The sequence below is a fragment of the Seriola dumerili genome, unplaced genomic scaffold, assembly GCF_002260705.1.
Source record: "Seriola dumerili isolate Sdu_G_001 unplaced genomic scaffold, Sdu_1.0 BDQW01000283.1, whole genome shotgun sequence".
Lineage (NCBI taxonomy): Eukaryota > Metazoa > Chordata > Actinopteri > Carangiformes > Carangidae > Seriola > Seriola dumerili.
The window spans coordinates 1,421,368-1,438,103 of NW_019174538.1; the positions used below are offsets into that span (position 1 = coordinate 1,421,368).

The window sequence follows — 16,736 nt, forward strand, 5'->3', positions numbered from 1 at the left end:
AAATACTACTACTTTTTAATGTGATATGGCATTCTTTCTATCATACAGTTGCCTATTTGTACATTCAGCAGATACAGGGCAACATTAGCTTTCATTTGGAGTCATTTTTTCTAACAACCTGGGGATATAAGTCCAATTACTCATCTCCTTTTAGCTCTGTTTGTACTAATCTCTGGGAAAACATCTGTCTCTAGCTGCTAAATGCTGCACCATGTTCACCAGTAGTCCCTGGTAGCATTAAGTTAGTGGAAAAGAGCAAACTAAAACAGTAGCATTGTGGCTGGAAATCCAAAAAAATGAGCTGAAAGATGCTCCAAAGCTCCATAATGTTGGGGGAAATGGCAGATGCTTCAAAGAGATGGTATGATGGAAGCATTTTGGCTTACATCAGCATCCTCCGATCTATCGTTTCAAATTATAGCTGGTAAATACACACTGTATTCACCAGACAGGCACTAACTGGGGCTGATGGGCTGCAGCAGCGTTTCCAACCTCCATGTATTTTGCTGTTGTGTAAATCTTCGTTTTGCTGTACGTGGGTCTCAGCAGTGCTGTCTTGAGGAAGATTAGCAGTGAGGCCAGGAGTCCCTCAGGAGCATTACAACTGATTAAACCTACAACTCTTATCTATCCAGGAGAGCAGGTCCATGATAGGCTGCTGCCTGTGGCTCACTATCACTGCTCAAGGGTCTAGATTAACTCAGAAGAGCATCTGCATCTTATTAGAGGGATGGAACAAGCGGTGGCTGACAACACAGCTGTGAACTGGCAGAAGGTGATTACTTTGTACAATGACAGATGCTTTGAGGAGCAGTGGTGTAAGTACTCAGATTCCACCAGTTGTAAAAATACACAGCAGGATTTTAATGTTGTAGCTGGTCAAGGTAGAGCTAATTCTAAACTCTAGCCAAGAACCTAAGACCTGCAGCAGCCCCAGGTTCACTGTTTCTCAACTGGTTGTAAGTTGATTAATAACATTTTTTAAAGGAATTTGCCACCATTTAAGAATATCAAACTAATGGTGGGGTCCTGCATAATTACCTAATCTTTGTAGCCCTGTGTCAATATAGGAGCAGAATAGGAGCACTGGTTGGTTTCATAATTTCGGAGGGGGGTAACAGGGGACCAAAATTTAGATAATCTTTATCTGCAATACAGCTGCCAGGTAAATGTGATAGATATTTAAGTTATTCAAGCAATGTAAAATAGTGATATTGCTTTTATACAACAGTTCTACGAGCGCTGTATTAGTTGAATAAGCAACAACAGATTATGATTTGTTTGTTTATTTCATCATTTATGTTGCAGTGGCAACACAAATAGTTCTGCAAATGGAATGGTAGGGGACTGTTGCTAAGCAACACATACATTTTCCTGGCCTGCATAGTGCACACTAGCTTGCTACTTTGTCTACACGTTACCTCAGGTGTGTGCTAATGTCAACTCTTAATTTCTAGAATATATTTATCTTTGCAAAGTTTGTTACAATCTAGATGGATAACGGCTGTTAATGTCACACTGATTAATGGTTAATAGAACACCTGTAGTACCTGCTGTAGTGCTGTTATACTCTATATCAGCACTCATGGAATGACTCTCGCCCAATCAAATTACTTGGTCTGAAATAACTGTTGTATAAGAATGAACAAATAGCTATTAATAATGTGTTGTAGTGCTGTCTTTGCCAAGCTGTAATATCTCAGTTTGTAGTAAAAAAAAAAGCCAGTTCTTCTGTTTTGAGCTTTTCTCCCTTATAACAACATATAAGCACCCCTCCCCTTTTGTTTGCCACCTGCCTCTACCAGCCTGTCTGCCTTTATCGCTTCATCTGTTTTCCGTATCCGCCGCTTTTCTACTTAAGTGTCGAACAGGAAACCTGCTGAGAACTTATAACCATTTGACCTAGTAAATTCTGTTTGTGTCAGAATACTACGTATGTCACTTTTGTTTCAACCTTTTTTAGATCAATCATATCTACCCTTGCAAATCTATGGTTTCACCTTGATCTTAAGATTTGCAGTACCAACAGTATATTTTACAGCCAACTGTGTTACTTGAAGAAATACAAAGGAATCAAATATCATAGTTAAAAAAATATTTATTGAAATAGTATAAAAATAGTTTCTAACATAATTTACAATTCTAATTTGAATGGATGAAAAAAAAAACCACAACAATCCAAGCTGCAATCATGCAACCGATAGAGATTTATCATTCTCACATCTCTCACACTCACACATACACACACACTCACACACACACACACACACACACACACACACACACACACACACCCCCAACATTCAGATTTCACTCGCCCCCTCACAGCAGACAACAGCGCAACAAAACCAGTTACCATCAGTAGACGTTCATTGTTTACATACATTAAGATGGAAGTGCTTTCGGGACTAATTACACATTATTTACAATACATACACAAACATACACACAAACATCTGCTCTTTTAAAATTTCAAGCCATAAATATGGTCAAAAAAAGATCTCATCTTTGTTTGTCTTTTAAATAATCTGTGGGCCCTTCAGTGACTGTGGAATGAAATATATACGTACAGCCGAAATTCTCTCATAAATAAATAAATAAAGTCTGTGACAAAAACACTCATCGAATGTGAGAGAAAGAAGTCACAGCAATAATAAATATTGTTATTATTTACAATTCTTGTCCCCACCGAATTTTAAGACCTGTGTGAGGCACTGTGTAAAAATTCAAAAAAAAAATTGAATTGAAGAGCAGAGGATGTTGTATTTCGGTATGGTTTTAAGTTTGCATTGTGGTGTGCATTCAGGTGGATGTGAATGAGTGGTTGCCTAAGCCTTGTGTTTGTATACAGTACAACACGAGAAGAGGAGGAAGCGGAGGTTGTAGAGTAGAGGTGGGTGCTGTAGTAAAGAGAGTGAGGTAAGTCCAGTGTTTCTTTTTTTATGACTTGTTTGCACAGGTTGCTGCCGTAGCTATGAGGTTGTCTGGTTGCTAATGACATTGGAGTAGTTAGAAGTAGTGATAGTAGTGGTTGTAAATGGCATAGGCTTTACTGATCTAGGCCCATGAGAGGAAAAAAAAAAAACAGCATTAAACGATATAAAGCCTTGTACAGAGTAAGGAGCAAAAAGGTTGTTGAGAAGAGCCTTTTTGCTTTCACAAATTCAAGTATTTTCAGGATCCCCCAACAATCTCACAGAAGGCACTTAAAAAAAAAAAAAAATCATGCTTCCCTTCGCCAACACTTCTGCTCTTCCCACTCTGCTGTGACAGCAAGAAATAGAGGGAGAGAGCAGAGTACAGTATGACAAGAAGTTACGTAACTCAGACTGTCCACTCGCCATTCAGCAGAACAGTGAACCAATGTACTGTATTTGCTCAGTGCAGGTGTCTGTGCATACAGAGCATGCCCTCCTACAGACTGATAAACACCCGGTGCCCAGATCAGAGTCGTGAGAAGATGATGCTCTGACACTGATGCTGGTCAACGACTGGGAAAATCAAGTAGTTGGGTGGTGAGAATGGAGAGGGTGCGGCCTGCCAGGTTCAAACCAAGGGTTGATGGTTTTGTCATAACCTCGGCCTCCTCTGTGTGTAGTCCTTTACACCTTGTTCTCGTCTGTGCTGGGACAGTCGGCCTGTGAGCCGCCCTGCTCCCCCTCCTCTCTGCTTCAAGTCTGTTACATAAGTCTTTTGTAATAGTCTCTTGTGTCAGTGCAGTCCAGTTCGGACCAGAGTTTTTGCCTCCATCACCGAGCCACGGCCACAGGGGTGGGTGTGAAGGCTGTGGGCTCGTGGCTGATGCTGTGCAGCCTAATCTCTGTGGTGGTCTTCTCTGTCTGCACTGTGGGGGGAACTACAGAGGAGGATGTGCTCTGCATCCACGAATGGTTGATGATGTCCTCAAAGGATGGACGGTCTGCCGGCCGCAGGGACAGACACCACTTGATCAGCTGTTGGCATTCTGGAGGAAGGAGGACAGCCAATAAGTCCAGAGCAATAGACTGAGTATGCAAATATTACACACCTGTGATTAAAAGCTAGAACAGGTATTGCAATGTCAATTTACCTGTGGAGATTCTTCTCCGGAAAAGGACCTGTCCTCTTATAATCTCCTCATCGTGTTCAAATGGGATGTCCCCACACACCATATCATACAGCAAGACCCCCAGGGACCAAACTGTGGCAGAGCGCCCATGATAGCGGTGGTACTTGATCCACTCAGGCGGGCTGTAAACTCTGGTGCCTGTCACACAGGAGGAAATGAAAAGAGAAAGACATCTTTAAAAACTGTAACCTTGTTTAATAACTTTGCACAAATAAACACTAATAACAGGGACACCTAAGCTGATTCTGAGTGACAGTAATTTATAATATCATTATTATTATTGTAGTAAAATTGACAATGAAAGCATTGCAGAGAGGGTTAAATGATTAACAAAGAATGCAGATTTATGAGCTGAGCCTTTTTCTGAGGTTATTATCCGGGCTCAGGTGCCAGGGAGCGTGACAGGCAGGGCGTGTGCGTGTGAGAGGAAGAGGGAGGGAAGTGTGTGTGGGAGGGGGAGTGGACATGTGACTTTGTTTACAAACTTTGAGTTGTAAAAATACATCTCTCCTCCAATGGGGGGCGCCAAAGCGAAGGCACTACTGCTCAGGCTGCTCTGTGTGTGTGTGTGTGTGTGTGTGTGTGTGTGTGTGTGTGTGTGTGTGTGTGTGTGCGCGCGTGCACGCGGGGGGTGTCAGAGATGGCACAAGATAGGAATGTCCGCTCGGGTATGGGACACATCATAAGACTAAAGAGGTTCTGATGTTGAAATCCATAGAAACACATTACTGTATTTAACAAATAACAATAAAACAATTTCTATATTGCAACACGTTTTTAGCAATGATGACTCACCATCAAAGTCTGTGTAAATGGTGTCCTTGAGTAGGGCTCCGGATCCGAAGTCGATGAGCTTCATCTCCCCGGTGCGGAGGTCGATGAGGATGTTCTCGTCCTTGATGTCCCGGTGCACCACGCCGCAGTTGTGGCAGTGCCGCACGGCCTCCAGCACCTGGCGGAAAAAGCTCCGCGCCAGCTCCTCCGGTAAGGCACCTTTCTCCGTGATGAAGTCAAACAGGTCCTTGACGTTTTCGGGCCTCTCCATCACGATGATGAAGCTGTCCGGTCGCTCGAACCAGTCCAACATTTTGATGACGCCGCGGAAGCCCGTCCCGACTTTCTTTAGCAGCACAATCTCCATGGGAACCCGGGAGCCGTTAGGCTGAAGAGATCAGATATAAATATTAGTATTTCATACATAACATGCTGAATTGAAATAAAATACCTCCAATAATACACTTTAGCTCCCTTTATGATATCAATACAGTTTTCTGGTTATATAATATATTAAATAAGTACATTAATTAGGATTATAAACAGTTTCTTACCAGCTCTCCCCACTCGGAGACTCTGTCCTTGGCTACATGTTTGACAGCAACCTAGCAAAGCAAAACAGAGACACCGCGTCAGACGACTTGTTCAACAACCAAACATGTGAAGCAGTTGCAATAAAATGCATTACGTCTCATTACCAAAATAAAACAAACATATATAAGGCATACTAACCGGAGCTCCGTCGGCTATCCTCGTACCGGAGTAAACGGTGCCGAACCCACCGCTGCCCAGCACTGCGCCGACCTGATAAAGCTTCTCGAAAGGCTCCCTCTCCTTTACTGCAAAACAAATATAAACACAGCCGGTAAATACCAGAGGACAAAAACAAAACACACATACAGCAAAGTAACTGCAGGATAAAGACGTCAAAACATAATAATACTGTTAATATTATTGCGAGTAAATGAACTGCCGTCCTTGAAAATGAGCAAGTAGTAGCGTGTGTGGACTGAGCCATGATAGGCGGGCTGCCAGCCATTGCTGCTGCAGCCCCGTCCTCCATGACAACACAGTGGAAAAAGGGCGTCTAACCTTGATGAACTTGGAGCTGGATTTTCGCCGGCATATCTACGGTGGAGATGTGGGCCAGAGAATTGAGCTTGGACAGCAGCATTCCTTAAAGGATATCCACCACAGGACAACGACGTCCGTCTTCTTCGTTTTCAAAAAAAAAAAAAGAAGTGGTTTATAAGAGTAATTTTATTCCGACAGCGCGACTCTCCCGTCTCCTGTAGTAGAGCTTATAGTCCACGTTGCAGGCACAAAAATGCGGTAGGGGATCCTCTCATCCGCATAGGAGAAAACCCGCTTGTGATCCAGGGTAATGTAGACAAAAACGGGTCCCGGCTATCGGTATAACTGAGTTTGCTTCAAAAACTAACGTGAAACCACGGCTGTTCCACGCAATGTTTTGTAAACAGTTGAGTAAAATTCGCGACATAAACAGATAAAGCGGAGTACGGATCAATGCCTCCGTCAGACACCGGCTCATGGAAATGCTGAGCGGGGGGGAGGAAGCTTATAAGGCGGTAGTAAGAGGGCGTTGACTAAGCGCCAACGTCAGCCATGGCGCCGCCCCCTTTCCTCTCGCCGAGCCAATAGAAACGCAGATAGGCCTTCCAAACGCTTATGAAAATAAGGCCAACCTCATAACCGCCCGGGCCAGACACAGACGTGGCGGGAATCAAAACGCGCCAAAAAGGGGGGAGACTAAAGTAATAATTATGAATTCATGTTGGAGGGAAATGCAAATTCAAAGCCAAGTGCTCACCCCCCTGCCTCCTCCCTTCGCGGGAAACTGACTAAGGGAATAGAAGATATGTATAGACCATTATTAATAGGCTTCAGCAAACATGAGGAACGCATCAAGTTACTGAAACTGGATGTTATAGTCCGTTCTGTTCTATTCATTATTTATATGCTATTCATGCTTGATATTGAAGTTTCTGCTCCGTTGCAGTGCCTCATAATTGTTCACTCTTCTCCGCATGTTGTGTCTGCCTCTGACAATAGAAACAGACTGTTGCTGTTGGTTGCACTGAAGCATTTACACACTAATAAAGACATTTTGCACTAAGAGACGCATACAGCGCCCATACAACCTGAGAGCAGTTCATCAGTCGCATCCCAGCTATTCTAACCCCCTGCCATTTACCTAATTATTTTCACATTAAACACAGAGGTTTTACTGGCTGAAGTGAAGTCCAGGACTATGCTCTTTATTTGAGTTGCCTGACAATGCCTCTCAACTCGCTGCGCATCAAAGCGCGCTGGGATAGAATGGGCACATTCCTCTCATTCTTTCAAATTGGGTGGCCGCGTTTGCAGCCGTTCACAGGATGTGGGAAACTAGAGATAAAAAGACTTCTATTTACCCCCACACCCCCACCTCTCTTCTCTCTCTCTCTCTCTCTCTCTCTCTCTGTCTGTGCTCCTCCTCTCCCCGCCCTCCTTTTCCCGCGCATGTTATTGTCCGAATGGCATGCTCTGCTCTTTCTCCTCCTCTCCTGCATAAGTTTTGTTTTCTTTTGAAATTTCACAAGTTGTAAACCATGAAAACACTGACATATTCACAGATATTTAATGTGACAGCATATCTCTGACAAACTGAAGGTGGGAGGGATTAAAAAAAGAAGAAATGTTTAAATTATTATTCATTTATTTTAAAAGATTTTGTCCATTCTTTTTTTTTTTTTAACTCTCCCTATTTTCTTTACTTGCATTTGACCTATAGGCAAGCCATCTGTCTTCATGGGATAACATAAGCAGGTTTGCACACAAGAACATAAGCCTACACCATCTTGTTCATTAAACACTTGTTAAAACAAAAAAGAAGAAAAAAAGTCAGTGGACTATTTCTTAACCTGACTTAACCCTGGCTGACTGGAATGAAAATGTGAGCACAGGAGTGTTCAGCCCAGGGCACATTCCTTAATACCTCTGACATGTTTGAAGACAACATGCAAATCAGCAGGTCCTGAACTACTTTACTCCTGCAGTATCAACCATCAATCGAAAGTGTTAATTAGAAGGTGATTATTACATTGAAACCAAGCACACTTTGATTTTCCAGCTTCTTGTGTGTGTAAAAGTTTATTAGACTATTTCATTACTTTTCAGGGCTCACGTCGCTGTTTGTATTGTTGAATTATACAGCTGAATATGTGTGGTTTTGTACATTTTATTGTTATTGTTGAGCTACAGTGGTAACACTATAGTAATAGTACTGAAAGCATTGGTTTGTATAGTGTCCTGAAAGGTCCAGAGAGGAGTGTGTGCTGTGTTCATGCTCAGTCAGGGGCATTGGAGAGGTGTGTGAAAATGGAGAGGTCCAAAGCAACGTGTGTGACAGTGACCGCAGGCCTACGAAATGCCACCAGTGAGCGCATCTCTGCGGGGCTGCAGATATCCCTGCCTGCATGATCAGCAGGGCTCAAATGACAGCCATCTAACCCCATCTGTCAGAAGGACAGATTATTAGTTGCACCGCTCACTTTGGGGCCAGCTGTTCAGTCCAGTCTCTTGTCTCAGTTTCTTTTCCCCGAGGAGAGGGCAACAGGTTCTTACTGTAAAAGCAGGACATCCCAGTTTCTTTAATGCCAGTGAACATCAAATACTGCAGCTCCACCCCTGACCCCTGCAGCCCTGACCAACCTTTGTCTCAAATTCTTTTCATTTACATATGAGTCCTGTGCTGCACGCTAAAACATCAGAGGCCACAGGGGAAAACAGCACCGTGGCAAAAGATTTGGCTTACATAATACCTTTATGAATTACTTCCTCTTTCTAGATAAATAGAAACCCTGCCCACAGGAAGGTTTCACAACGCCAAATTCAGTTTCTCCATATAGAAGGTCTGTCAATAACCACTATGTACACAATACACTGGAATAGAATAAGAGGCATTATTTGTGCTTCTGTGTAATGTTTGTCAATTAATACTTCACTGAGTGAGCAGCTGTTGGGATGTGATAAAGTTTTTAAACAGACTTTCTCTGTGATCTTTTCTGGAGCACAGAGTCGATGGTGGTACAAACTGTGACTTTACACATTGTTCACATTAGAACAGCAGAACATGTTCCACTTGATCTTGATACTGTAATTTAGTTTCCTTTTTGTGCAACTCTTTATTTTAAATGACGTTGCAAACTGAAGCTTCCCATCAACTCTGTTATCTTCCTGACCCCACAGTACACCCTTGACCTCCATTTCCACCCTTCAACAAAAAGTTATAACACTTTCTGCGTAACACATTAAACGGGCACACATTTTACTCCCAGGCAGCTCCCTGCAGAGCTCTCTCTGTTTCTTGGCCTCTCTCCTTTGCCCTGTTCCGTCATCCTGGATGTCGTAAAAGGCTCAGCCACTTGTCTGCTCTTAAAACACTTGTTCGTCCATCAGTCCCGATGGCTGGCCGATCACCTCTCCAGCTGTCCTCAGATCCCACCTGCTGCCACTCTGTAAGTGGCAGGAAAAATAATGGACCACCTCTGTGGTCGCTTACATGGAGATTTGCATATCATACAGAGATATTCTCATGGCAAGCTTTTTTTGCAAGGACATATAATTGAGATATGTTATTTTGTTTTTACTTAATGCTTTAGCTATGACTTGTAATTATTGTAAATAACCACTGTTGCTAGTTAAAGTAAATGCATGTTTAACAACACAGGCCTTTCTTTAAAGATGTGAAGGCATTCTCTGTAATTTTCCTTGTAATGGTTTTTAATTGATAGGTTTGAATGACACATTAACATATTTTGCACCATTTCATAACAGCAATTATATTTCCTCCATGCATTAGGATAATGCAACGGAACAGCAAATGCATGGGTTGTTAATAGAAAATAGGCTGTAGTCGTCATAATGAAGCTTTTATGTCTGTGAAAAGGCTATTTCACACAGGCCTAATAAATGAAACCATTAAGCCATCATCTTCTGAAGCGCTAATCACTCAAAGCACCTTAAAAGTCATTTGTATGCTCTTTACTGACAGCCCGTCATGCTGGATATGTGATGGGCAATGCTGTCTGCAGAAAGGGGATGAAGCCAGGTGCCTCGTGGTGGTGTGTGTGTGTGTGTGTGTGTGCGTGCGTGCGCGTGTTTGTGTGTGTGTGCTTTGACAGTGACTGACAAAGATTACCCCGTAATTAGAGGAGGGTCGTAATACTGCCCTGCAGCTCAGCAGGAGGAGCAGCCTCGCTCCTCTCAGACAAACAAAGCCTGCCCATGTCAGTTACATTGATTGGGCTGCCAGACATGATGCCTGAAACCTTTATCATTTCTTACTTCTTCAGATTTCAAAGTCAGGAATTCACAGATGAATGTAAGCTTATAAACATGCAGAGGCGTCAGCAGTGAAACAAGTTCTGATCCAGAGTTCCCCTGGTTCTGCTTCGAGCTATCGCTGCTTGTTACCTCATGGACCTCCTCTCTACACTCTGATCTCACCACATAAAAATGTCTGTGGAGAAAGTTATGGTTGGCAGCTGCCCACTCCGAAAACACAGGCCCTGGAAGCAGCTAACCTGACCGCTTCGCGCTGACGCACACTTAAACACACACATACACAAATAAACACAAACGCTGAAACATTATCTGTCATGCTTCCAAATTAGCTGCAAAGGCTTTTTAACTCTTCCCAAATAAGGAAGGTGTCAGCATGTGTGAAAGTTTGTGTGTGTGCATGCGCATGGGGGGTTTGAGGTTGGGAGGATGAATTATTTTTGGAGGTGTCTTAAAGGAAGAAGGAATAGCTGTGCGGTGGGGAACCTCCGGTGTGGCTTGACCTCTCCTAAGGTAGCCTCCCACCCTCTCCTCTCCTCAGGTCCTGAGAGGTCTCGGCCGGCAGGGCCATGGGAAAAGCCCCCAATGGACATCAAAGGCAGGCCTATGTGGGAAAGCACCACAGAGGGCCTGTAGAGGACCCTAAAGGTCACCACAGGTCAACTTTCATGTCAGCACAGGCCTGGTTCGGGGTCAGAGGTTACTGGCATACCTGTCCAGCGCCACTCAGACTGTTCTTCCAGGAAATTATCCCCACTTGTCTCAATTAGGGACTTGGCTACTGAAGGGTCCGTGTAAGGTTTGTTTATGGCTATTGTTGTGATTGTTAAGGAGGAGTGGGTATAATCTGTGTGTAAAAAGGGAAGGATGTTTTTAAGTTTGCCTGTGGTTACAATAATAGGACTGCTGTCAGCTTTAGACTTGTCCATATGGGGCTTCAGATCTCAGGAAATAACGCCTCCTAATTTATCCCCCCATCCCTCTTGATAATGTCACTGTTGACAGAAGGGATTTAAAGATATCCTATAAATAAAAAAAAAATCCAAAAATTCATCATCTTCCATTCCTTAAAGAGTTTGTTAACCCTGTGACCATGAGCAAGTTTTGGATTGGCATTAGTGTTATTGAGCAGCCGGTGTGGTGGATGTATTTACTGTTGGTGTGCAGTTAACATTGGCTCCCACTAAACCCCGCCTCGAAATAGCAATTATCCAATCACAGCCTAGCAAATAGGAAGGCAGGGCTTTAAAGCCTTGAAACATGAGCAGGGAATGGATTAAACAGTGGGCTCTAAAGTAAGACGCAAACTAGCATGCTCAGCTAACTAGCTTAGGATGCTACCATAGCATTACTTCATTAGCTAACTACATTATTTTGTGGGGTTACAAGTTACTTAACACTTGACAAATCAACATTTGCGATAAGAAATGAAAAGTCCTTCTTATTTGCTTCTGTGTGAAATCAAAGACCTACTGTTTGAGAAATTGGGGAAATGTTTTAACACTTTTAATGGAGACCTTGACAGGTGTAGCAGAAGCTAAGGGGGAAGGAGTTTGGGCTACATCCACACTAATATGTTTTTATTTCAAAACAGCATTTTAAAGCTAAAACATTCTCCGTCCAGACGAGCGTTTTAGCTCCATATCGGAGACCATCTTTGTCCATACTATCACACCTGAAAACGCATATCACATGACCGTTAATGTACATTGGGCTTGAGCGTGCTGGTGTAAACAGGAAGCAGATTGTCTACTCTTGGTTGGTTGCAGGAAATACTACGGACGTGGAACAGAAAATGCAGTTGAAGCGTTAAAATGCAGAATTTAACTGCACAACAGCTGCTAGCAAAGACGACAAGGTGTGCCACGCTTGTTATTAGTTATCCATTTTGCATTTACCACAGGTATTCGTGACTGATGAGACCCAATCAGGAGGCGATGCAGGTTTCTGCATCATCAGTTCCAAAAGTCTCAGTTTCTGCTGCTGAGGTTTTCAATCTAAAACAGGGTTAGCAGCGTCTCAGTTTTAGGGGCTCGCCAGGCGTAAATGTAACAAAAGCGATGCATTTTAAAACTAAAACGCATTTTTGTGGACGAAGTGTAAGTGAAGGATCAGCTGATCTGTCATTTCTGCTAACCAAACCCAGCCCAAAGATGACGTCTGTTGATTTGCAGCACCACCTTGGCTTTGCACCAAAACAGCACTCGCAGCACCACCCACTCAGTGGTGCTGTAATGAGAGGAGAGGGTGGATTGGGTGGGGGTGGGTGTTTTGAGGGGGGGGGGGGGGGGGGGGGGGGTATGATGCCATGTGCCTTTGGAACGCAGAAAAAGAGATGGCAAGGAATGTGCTGAACCAGGAAGAAGCCTGCTGGTGTCACCTTCCCACGGAGGTTAAGAGGAGAGAGGGGTGGGGGGATGGGGTTGTTGTTTGGTGGGGGCTGTACACATTTATCCACGTGGGAAACAGACAGTAGTGACATATTAAACATGCCATCACACAAACAGCCCAGTGACACTGTTGCCAGTCACTGCTGAAGAATGTTAGCGGTGGGATTATTTCAAACTTCCCACAGGGATGGAACAGGGGGTTTTGCCTTTGCCCTTTCTTTACGTTTGGCAATCAGCTGGTCTGTTTTCATTTCAGTGAAAGGGCTGGTTCTTCATGTGAGAAACAACATGAGGGACAGGTTACACTGCTGTCAACTATAAATAGTCCTGTCCCAAATGAATAAGGTTCGTCTTCAGCTGTGGAATCTTTAAAAAAAAAAAATCCCCATGAATCTGCCACAGTTACTGATAGTTTTTCTTTTCTTTCCACTCAACGATTTTCACTGCTCTATTTTGTTTCTGCTCTCGATCCAGCCCCCACCCAACTCTCACCCTCTGGTTCTCACTCCCCCCACCCCCTTTCACTGTTTACAGTTGATTTGCATTGTGGCCCAGACAGTGGGGTATAGGCAGTTATTGTTGTTGTCATGATGGCGGAGGGGTTTTCCCACCAGCTTTTCTTTCTCCTCCGGCGGAATCAAAACATCTCTGCTGGTGATGTCATGGCCCAGAAACCACTCAAAGCTGCTTCCCTGGGAAACCCCGTATCAGGAAGTCAGGAGGATCTTTTTTTTTTCCTCTCCTTGATTGTTATAGCAGAGCAGCTTGGAAGAGACTGAGAGGTTTCTGATTAGGTTTCCATACACTGCCGGTTGACAGAGCCAGTGTGAACCCGTTGAACCCAAACAGTGGGACTCAGCTGCTCAGCTGAGCGTTTTTATATTGTTGCTGTTGTATTTTTTTTTTACAGAAAGTGGTGATTTTTGCTGAACCAGCACAACAAAATAATACTATGATGTGGATATTGCCCCTGTTTCTGAAATTCATTGTTGTTTTGCTGTTTTCTGCAACTGTAAATGTGTCATATAGTAAAAATATCCTACAGCAAAACAACAGGAAGACTGACAAAGACCTGAACCAAAAACCTACATTCTGCAGGTCCAAGTCAGTCGGCGTGAATTAATTGGAAACTATTGTGTCAGTATATCGCAGCGTCTTTTAAGTAGGGGGTTCCCATAGAGATAAAAAGACAGGGTTTGTCGTGTTACTGTTTTTGACATATTTTGTGGAACCACCTCTGGGTGGGTGTTTCCCTTGGCAGTGGTTGACTGTCAGCTGTCATGGTCCACTGCTGACTTGAGCAAGTCACAGCCCACGAATGTTAATACAAGATATTTGTTTCCCTTTTTCAACAAGCCCACATAGTGTTGTGATGATGAAGGAATCTTTCCCTCTACAGCGTTCAACTTGTGGAGGAACCTTCGCGCTTTTAGGGAAAATTTTGACACTTTGGGAAATATGATGATAAGATTAATTCCACTTTCATGTCTGTATGGTAAGAATGGATATACTGCCGGCAGCTGCTTAGCTTATCATATAGACTGGAAATGGGGGAAACAGCTGAGAAAATCTTCTTACAAGCGCCTCTTAAATCTCAGTTATTAACACGTTGTGTCTCATTTGTTTAATCCTGAAGTGTAAAATGACAATTCACAGTTTAAAGGGGGTTTTGATCTTATCCTACTGTCGGCAAGAAAACACATCACTCACATATTGCAGCAAGTCGCACTCACCACATAAGGTGCTTTACAATACGTGCCCCATTCACTCACATTCACTCTCGCAATTTAGAGTTGCCCAACGCCACTTTGACACTTTGACTGTATGAGCCGGGGATCGAACCACCGACCTTCTGATTAGTGGACGACCCACCCTACCTTATGATTGTTAGCAGATTCGTACTCCATGTGAAATGAGCAAACTCCATCTGCTGATAAAGACAGAATCATACATTTTAAAGGTCCCAAAAAGCCTAGTAAGAGGACCTTATTAATTAATTAATGTTTGAATATTTTGTTTTTAATGAAGAATGTGAAGACATGCTGTGCTTCCATGAATAAAACCTTTAGTGAGACACTAACAAGAACAAACAGTTCCTGTCTTATCAGTGGTATTCATGATTATTTATGTTCAGAATTGTTGAATATTCACAGCTGCTTTTCACTTGTAAACTGAATTGCATTTTACAATGTAAATCATGACTATTGTATAAAGTACTATTCACTTTGAAGAGGTGCAGTTTGTGTATCTATCTTCTCCTCTCTGTTCCCTGATTAGTGGATTAACCTTTGAATGGTCAGGGACACAAAACATCGTTCTGCTGGCCTCACCCACCGTGGCCCCGGCCTCCTCTCTCTGCTGGCAATCCACACGTGCAGCCAGCACATGCTGCTGAGGGGCTCAGTGTGTGTGTGTGTGTGTGTGTGTGTTTGTTGTGTGTGTGGTAGCCTTGGAGGAGGAAGCATGAGGAGTCCTCTCACCATCCTGTCCCTGGAGGGAAGGGTGGAAAAGCAGAGGAAAAATTCCTTTGCTTCTTACCTCCCATACCTTATTACTTCTCTCCTTCTTCTCTTCTTCCCCTCTATCTCTGTTGATTACTTCCTGTCTCCATGCCATCACAGGCTGGGACATACCTTGCATTCTTCACATCTCTGTGATAAAAATGAATGAAAATACCTCCCACTTCATGAAAATCTTGTAAATGAACCTCTCTTGCTAATTAGTGCTTGTAGCGCATGTTGTTTTGTCCCAGTGTTCTGTGTACAAGCTGTTTAGGAAATGTTGCTCCCAGTGCTTTAAAAAGAAGGTGATGCTTTTATCTTTTTCTCAGGATTTGTGAATGAAACTGAGTTTGAAAGCACAAAAAAGAAAAAAAATGCTTTTAGTTCTGTGTATTGGTTCTTTCTTTCTTGGCTGTAGATGGCCTTCATTGTCAGTTCGGCTCTCAGCCACTGACCAACGTCTTTATGGCTCCGGTGACCTCGAGGGTCACTGGAAGTTAATGATAGAGGAAGCACATGGTGACGTGCAAATTGCTGCTGCAGTGCAATGAGCGTACAGCAGCTGGCCGGCCGGATGAATGAATGATAGCAGCGGCTGTCACTTTGTTTGTTTAGGTTTGTATGAGATGAGGAAGACGGCAGCAGTGAGTTTTTATTCATGATAACTGTAATAACTTGCAGTAATTTGAGCAACTTTAATCATCACATTTGAGAGCAAAGATTAAGAAAATGCCACAGATATAATATATTATATTTATTATATGCAAAAATGCATCTTATATGAGCATCGTGCATGACTGGTATACTTTATCTTTATATATATCATGTTAATTACAGCAATCAGACAAATATTCAGATCATTTACTTTTACTATTTATTAAACGTAGCAACACAGTAAAAATACTCCCTCAAGGACCCCAGGGGATCCCAGACCTCACTTTGAGAACCACTGCTTTACTGGATACTGTGTTGTATTCATGTGCTGTGTGTTTTATGTGCTTTTGCATTCTGTATGAGCACATGCAGTCTTTATTTTAACCGTTCATGGCTCTGTGAAACACTTTGTGATTCATGTATGTAAAAAGTGTTATATAAGTAAACTTTACTTACTTACTTAGTTCTTTCCTGTTGCAGCTGGTTGAACTGGAGTTAAACGACTTTCTAACGACTTTATAAACAGTCGGGTCGTTGAATCTGTAACAGTGTGTGTGTCATATAGTGGAGTGGGAGTATAAAGTAACTCAAAACTGGAGTTACCTTCCTCCAATGATTTACTATATGTAAGGTCAAGATTTCAGCTCTGCGATAATATAAATGATGCGTTGTTGTAAAATATATTTTGTGAGGAAGATGTGCTTTGTCTTGTGTCAGACCAGCTGTTTACTGTTTGAGCTGCTTGCTCCTCTCCCACAGACGACCGCCTCCTAAACTCACAGTACTTCAGAATGTGGACAGGTCAAACAAAACCACCAAGCCGTGGCACAGCCCTCTCCAGCCAGCGAGAGTCTTAACAACACACACGGATGTGTAACTTTCCTTTCATGCTCCTCACACGCCACCGTGGCCACTTGTGAGCTGGGAAGCCTACTATAAACACTGGCCATTGATGAGAGGGGA

The 16,736-nt window shown here is 43.0% G+C and overlaps 1 protein-coding gene across 1 annotated transcript; it reads right to left on the minus strand.

Annotated features, from left to right (window-relative positions):
* Positions 1-2,080: 2,080 nt before the first annotated feature.
* LOC111230738 (serine/threonine-protein kinase pim-1-like) lies at positions 2,081-6,422 on the minus strand. The gene is made up of 6 exons (XM_022757567.1): positions 5,975-6,422; positions 5,615-5,721; positions 5,437-5,487; positions 4,904-5,270; positions 4,070-4,246; positions 2,081-3,964 (listed from the first exon to the last, which is right to left on the minus strand). Exons 1-6 carry the CDS (start codon positions 6,054-6,056, stop codon positions 3,750-3,752), a joined length of 999 nt encoding a protein of 332 aa, XP_022613288.1. The 5' UTR covers positions 6,057-6,422; the 3' UTR covers positions 2,081-3,749.
* Between the last annotated feature and the right edge of the window lie 10,314 nt (positions 6,423-16,736).

What these genes read in the sequence shown, in the direction of transcription:
- LOC111230738 (XM_022757567.1), bottom strand. Translation starts at nt 6,056, where the DNA reads ATGCTGCTGTCCAAGCTCAATTCTCTGGCCCACATCTCCACCGTAGAT. An exon ending in GGATAGCCGACGGAGCTCCG is followed by an intron (nt 5,488 to 5,614) that starts GTTAGTATGCCT and finishes TTGCTTTGCTAG; the next exon opens with GTTGCTGTCAAACATGTAGC. An exon ending in CCGGAGAAGAATCTCCACAG is followed by an intron (nt 3,965 to 4,069) that starts GTAAATTGACAT and finishes TCCTTCCTCCAG; the next exon opens with AATGCCAACAGCTGATCAAG.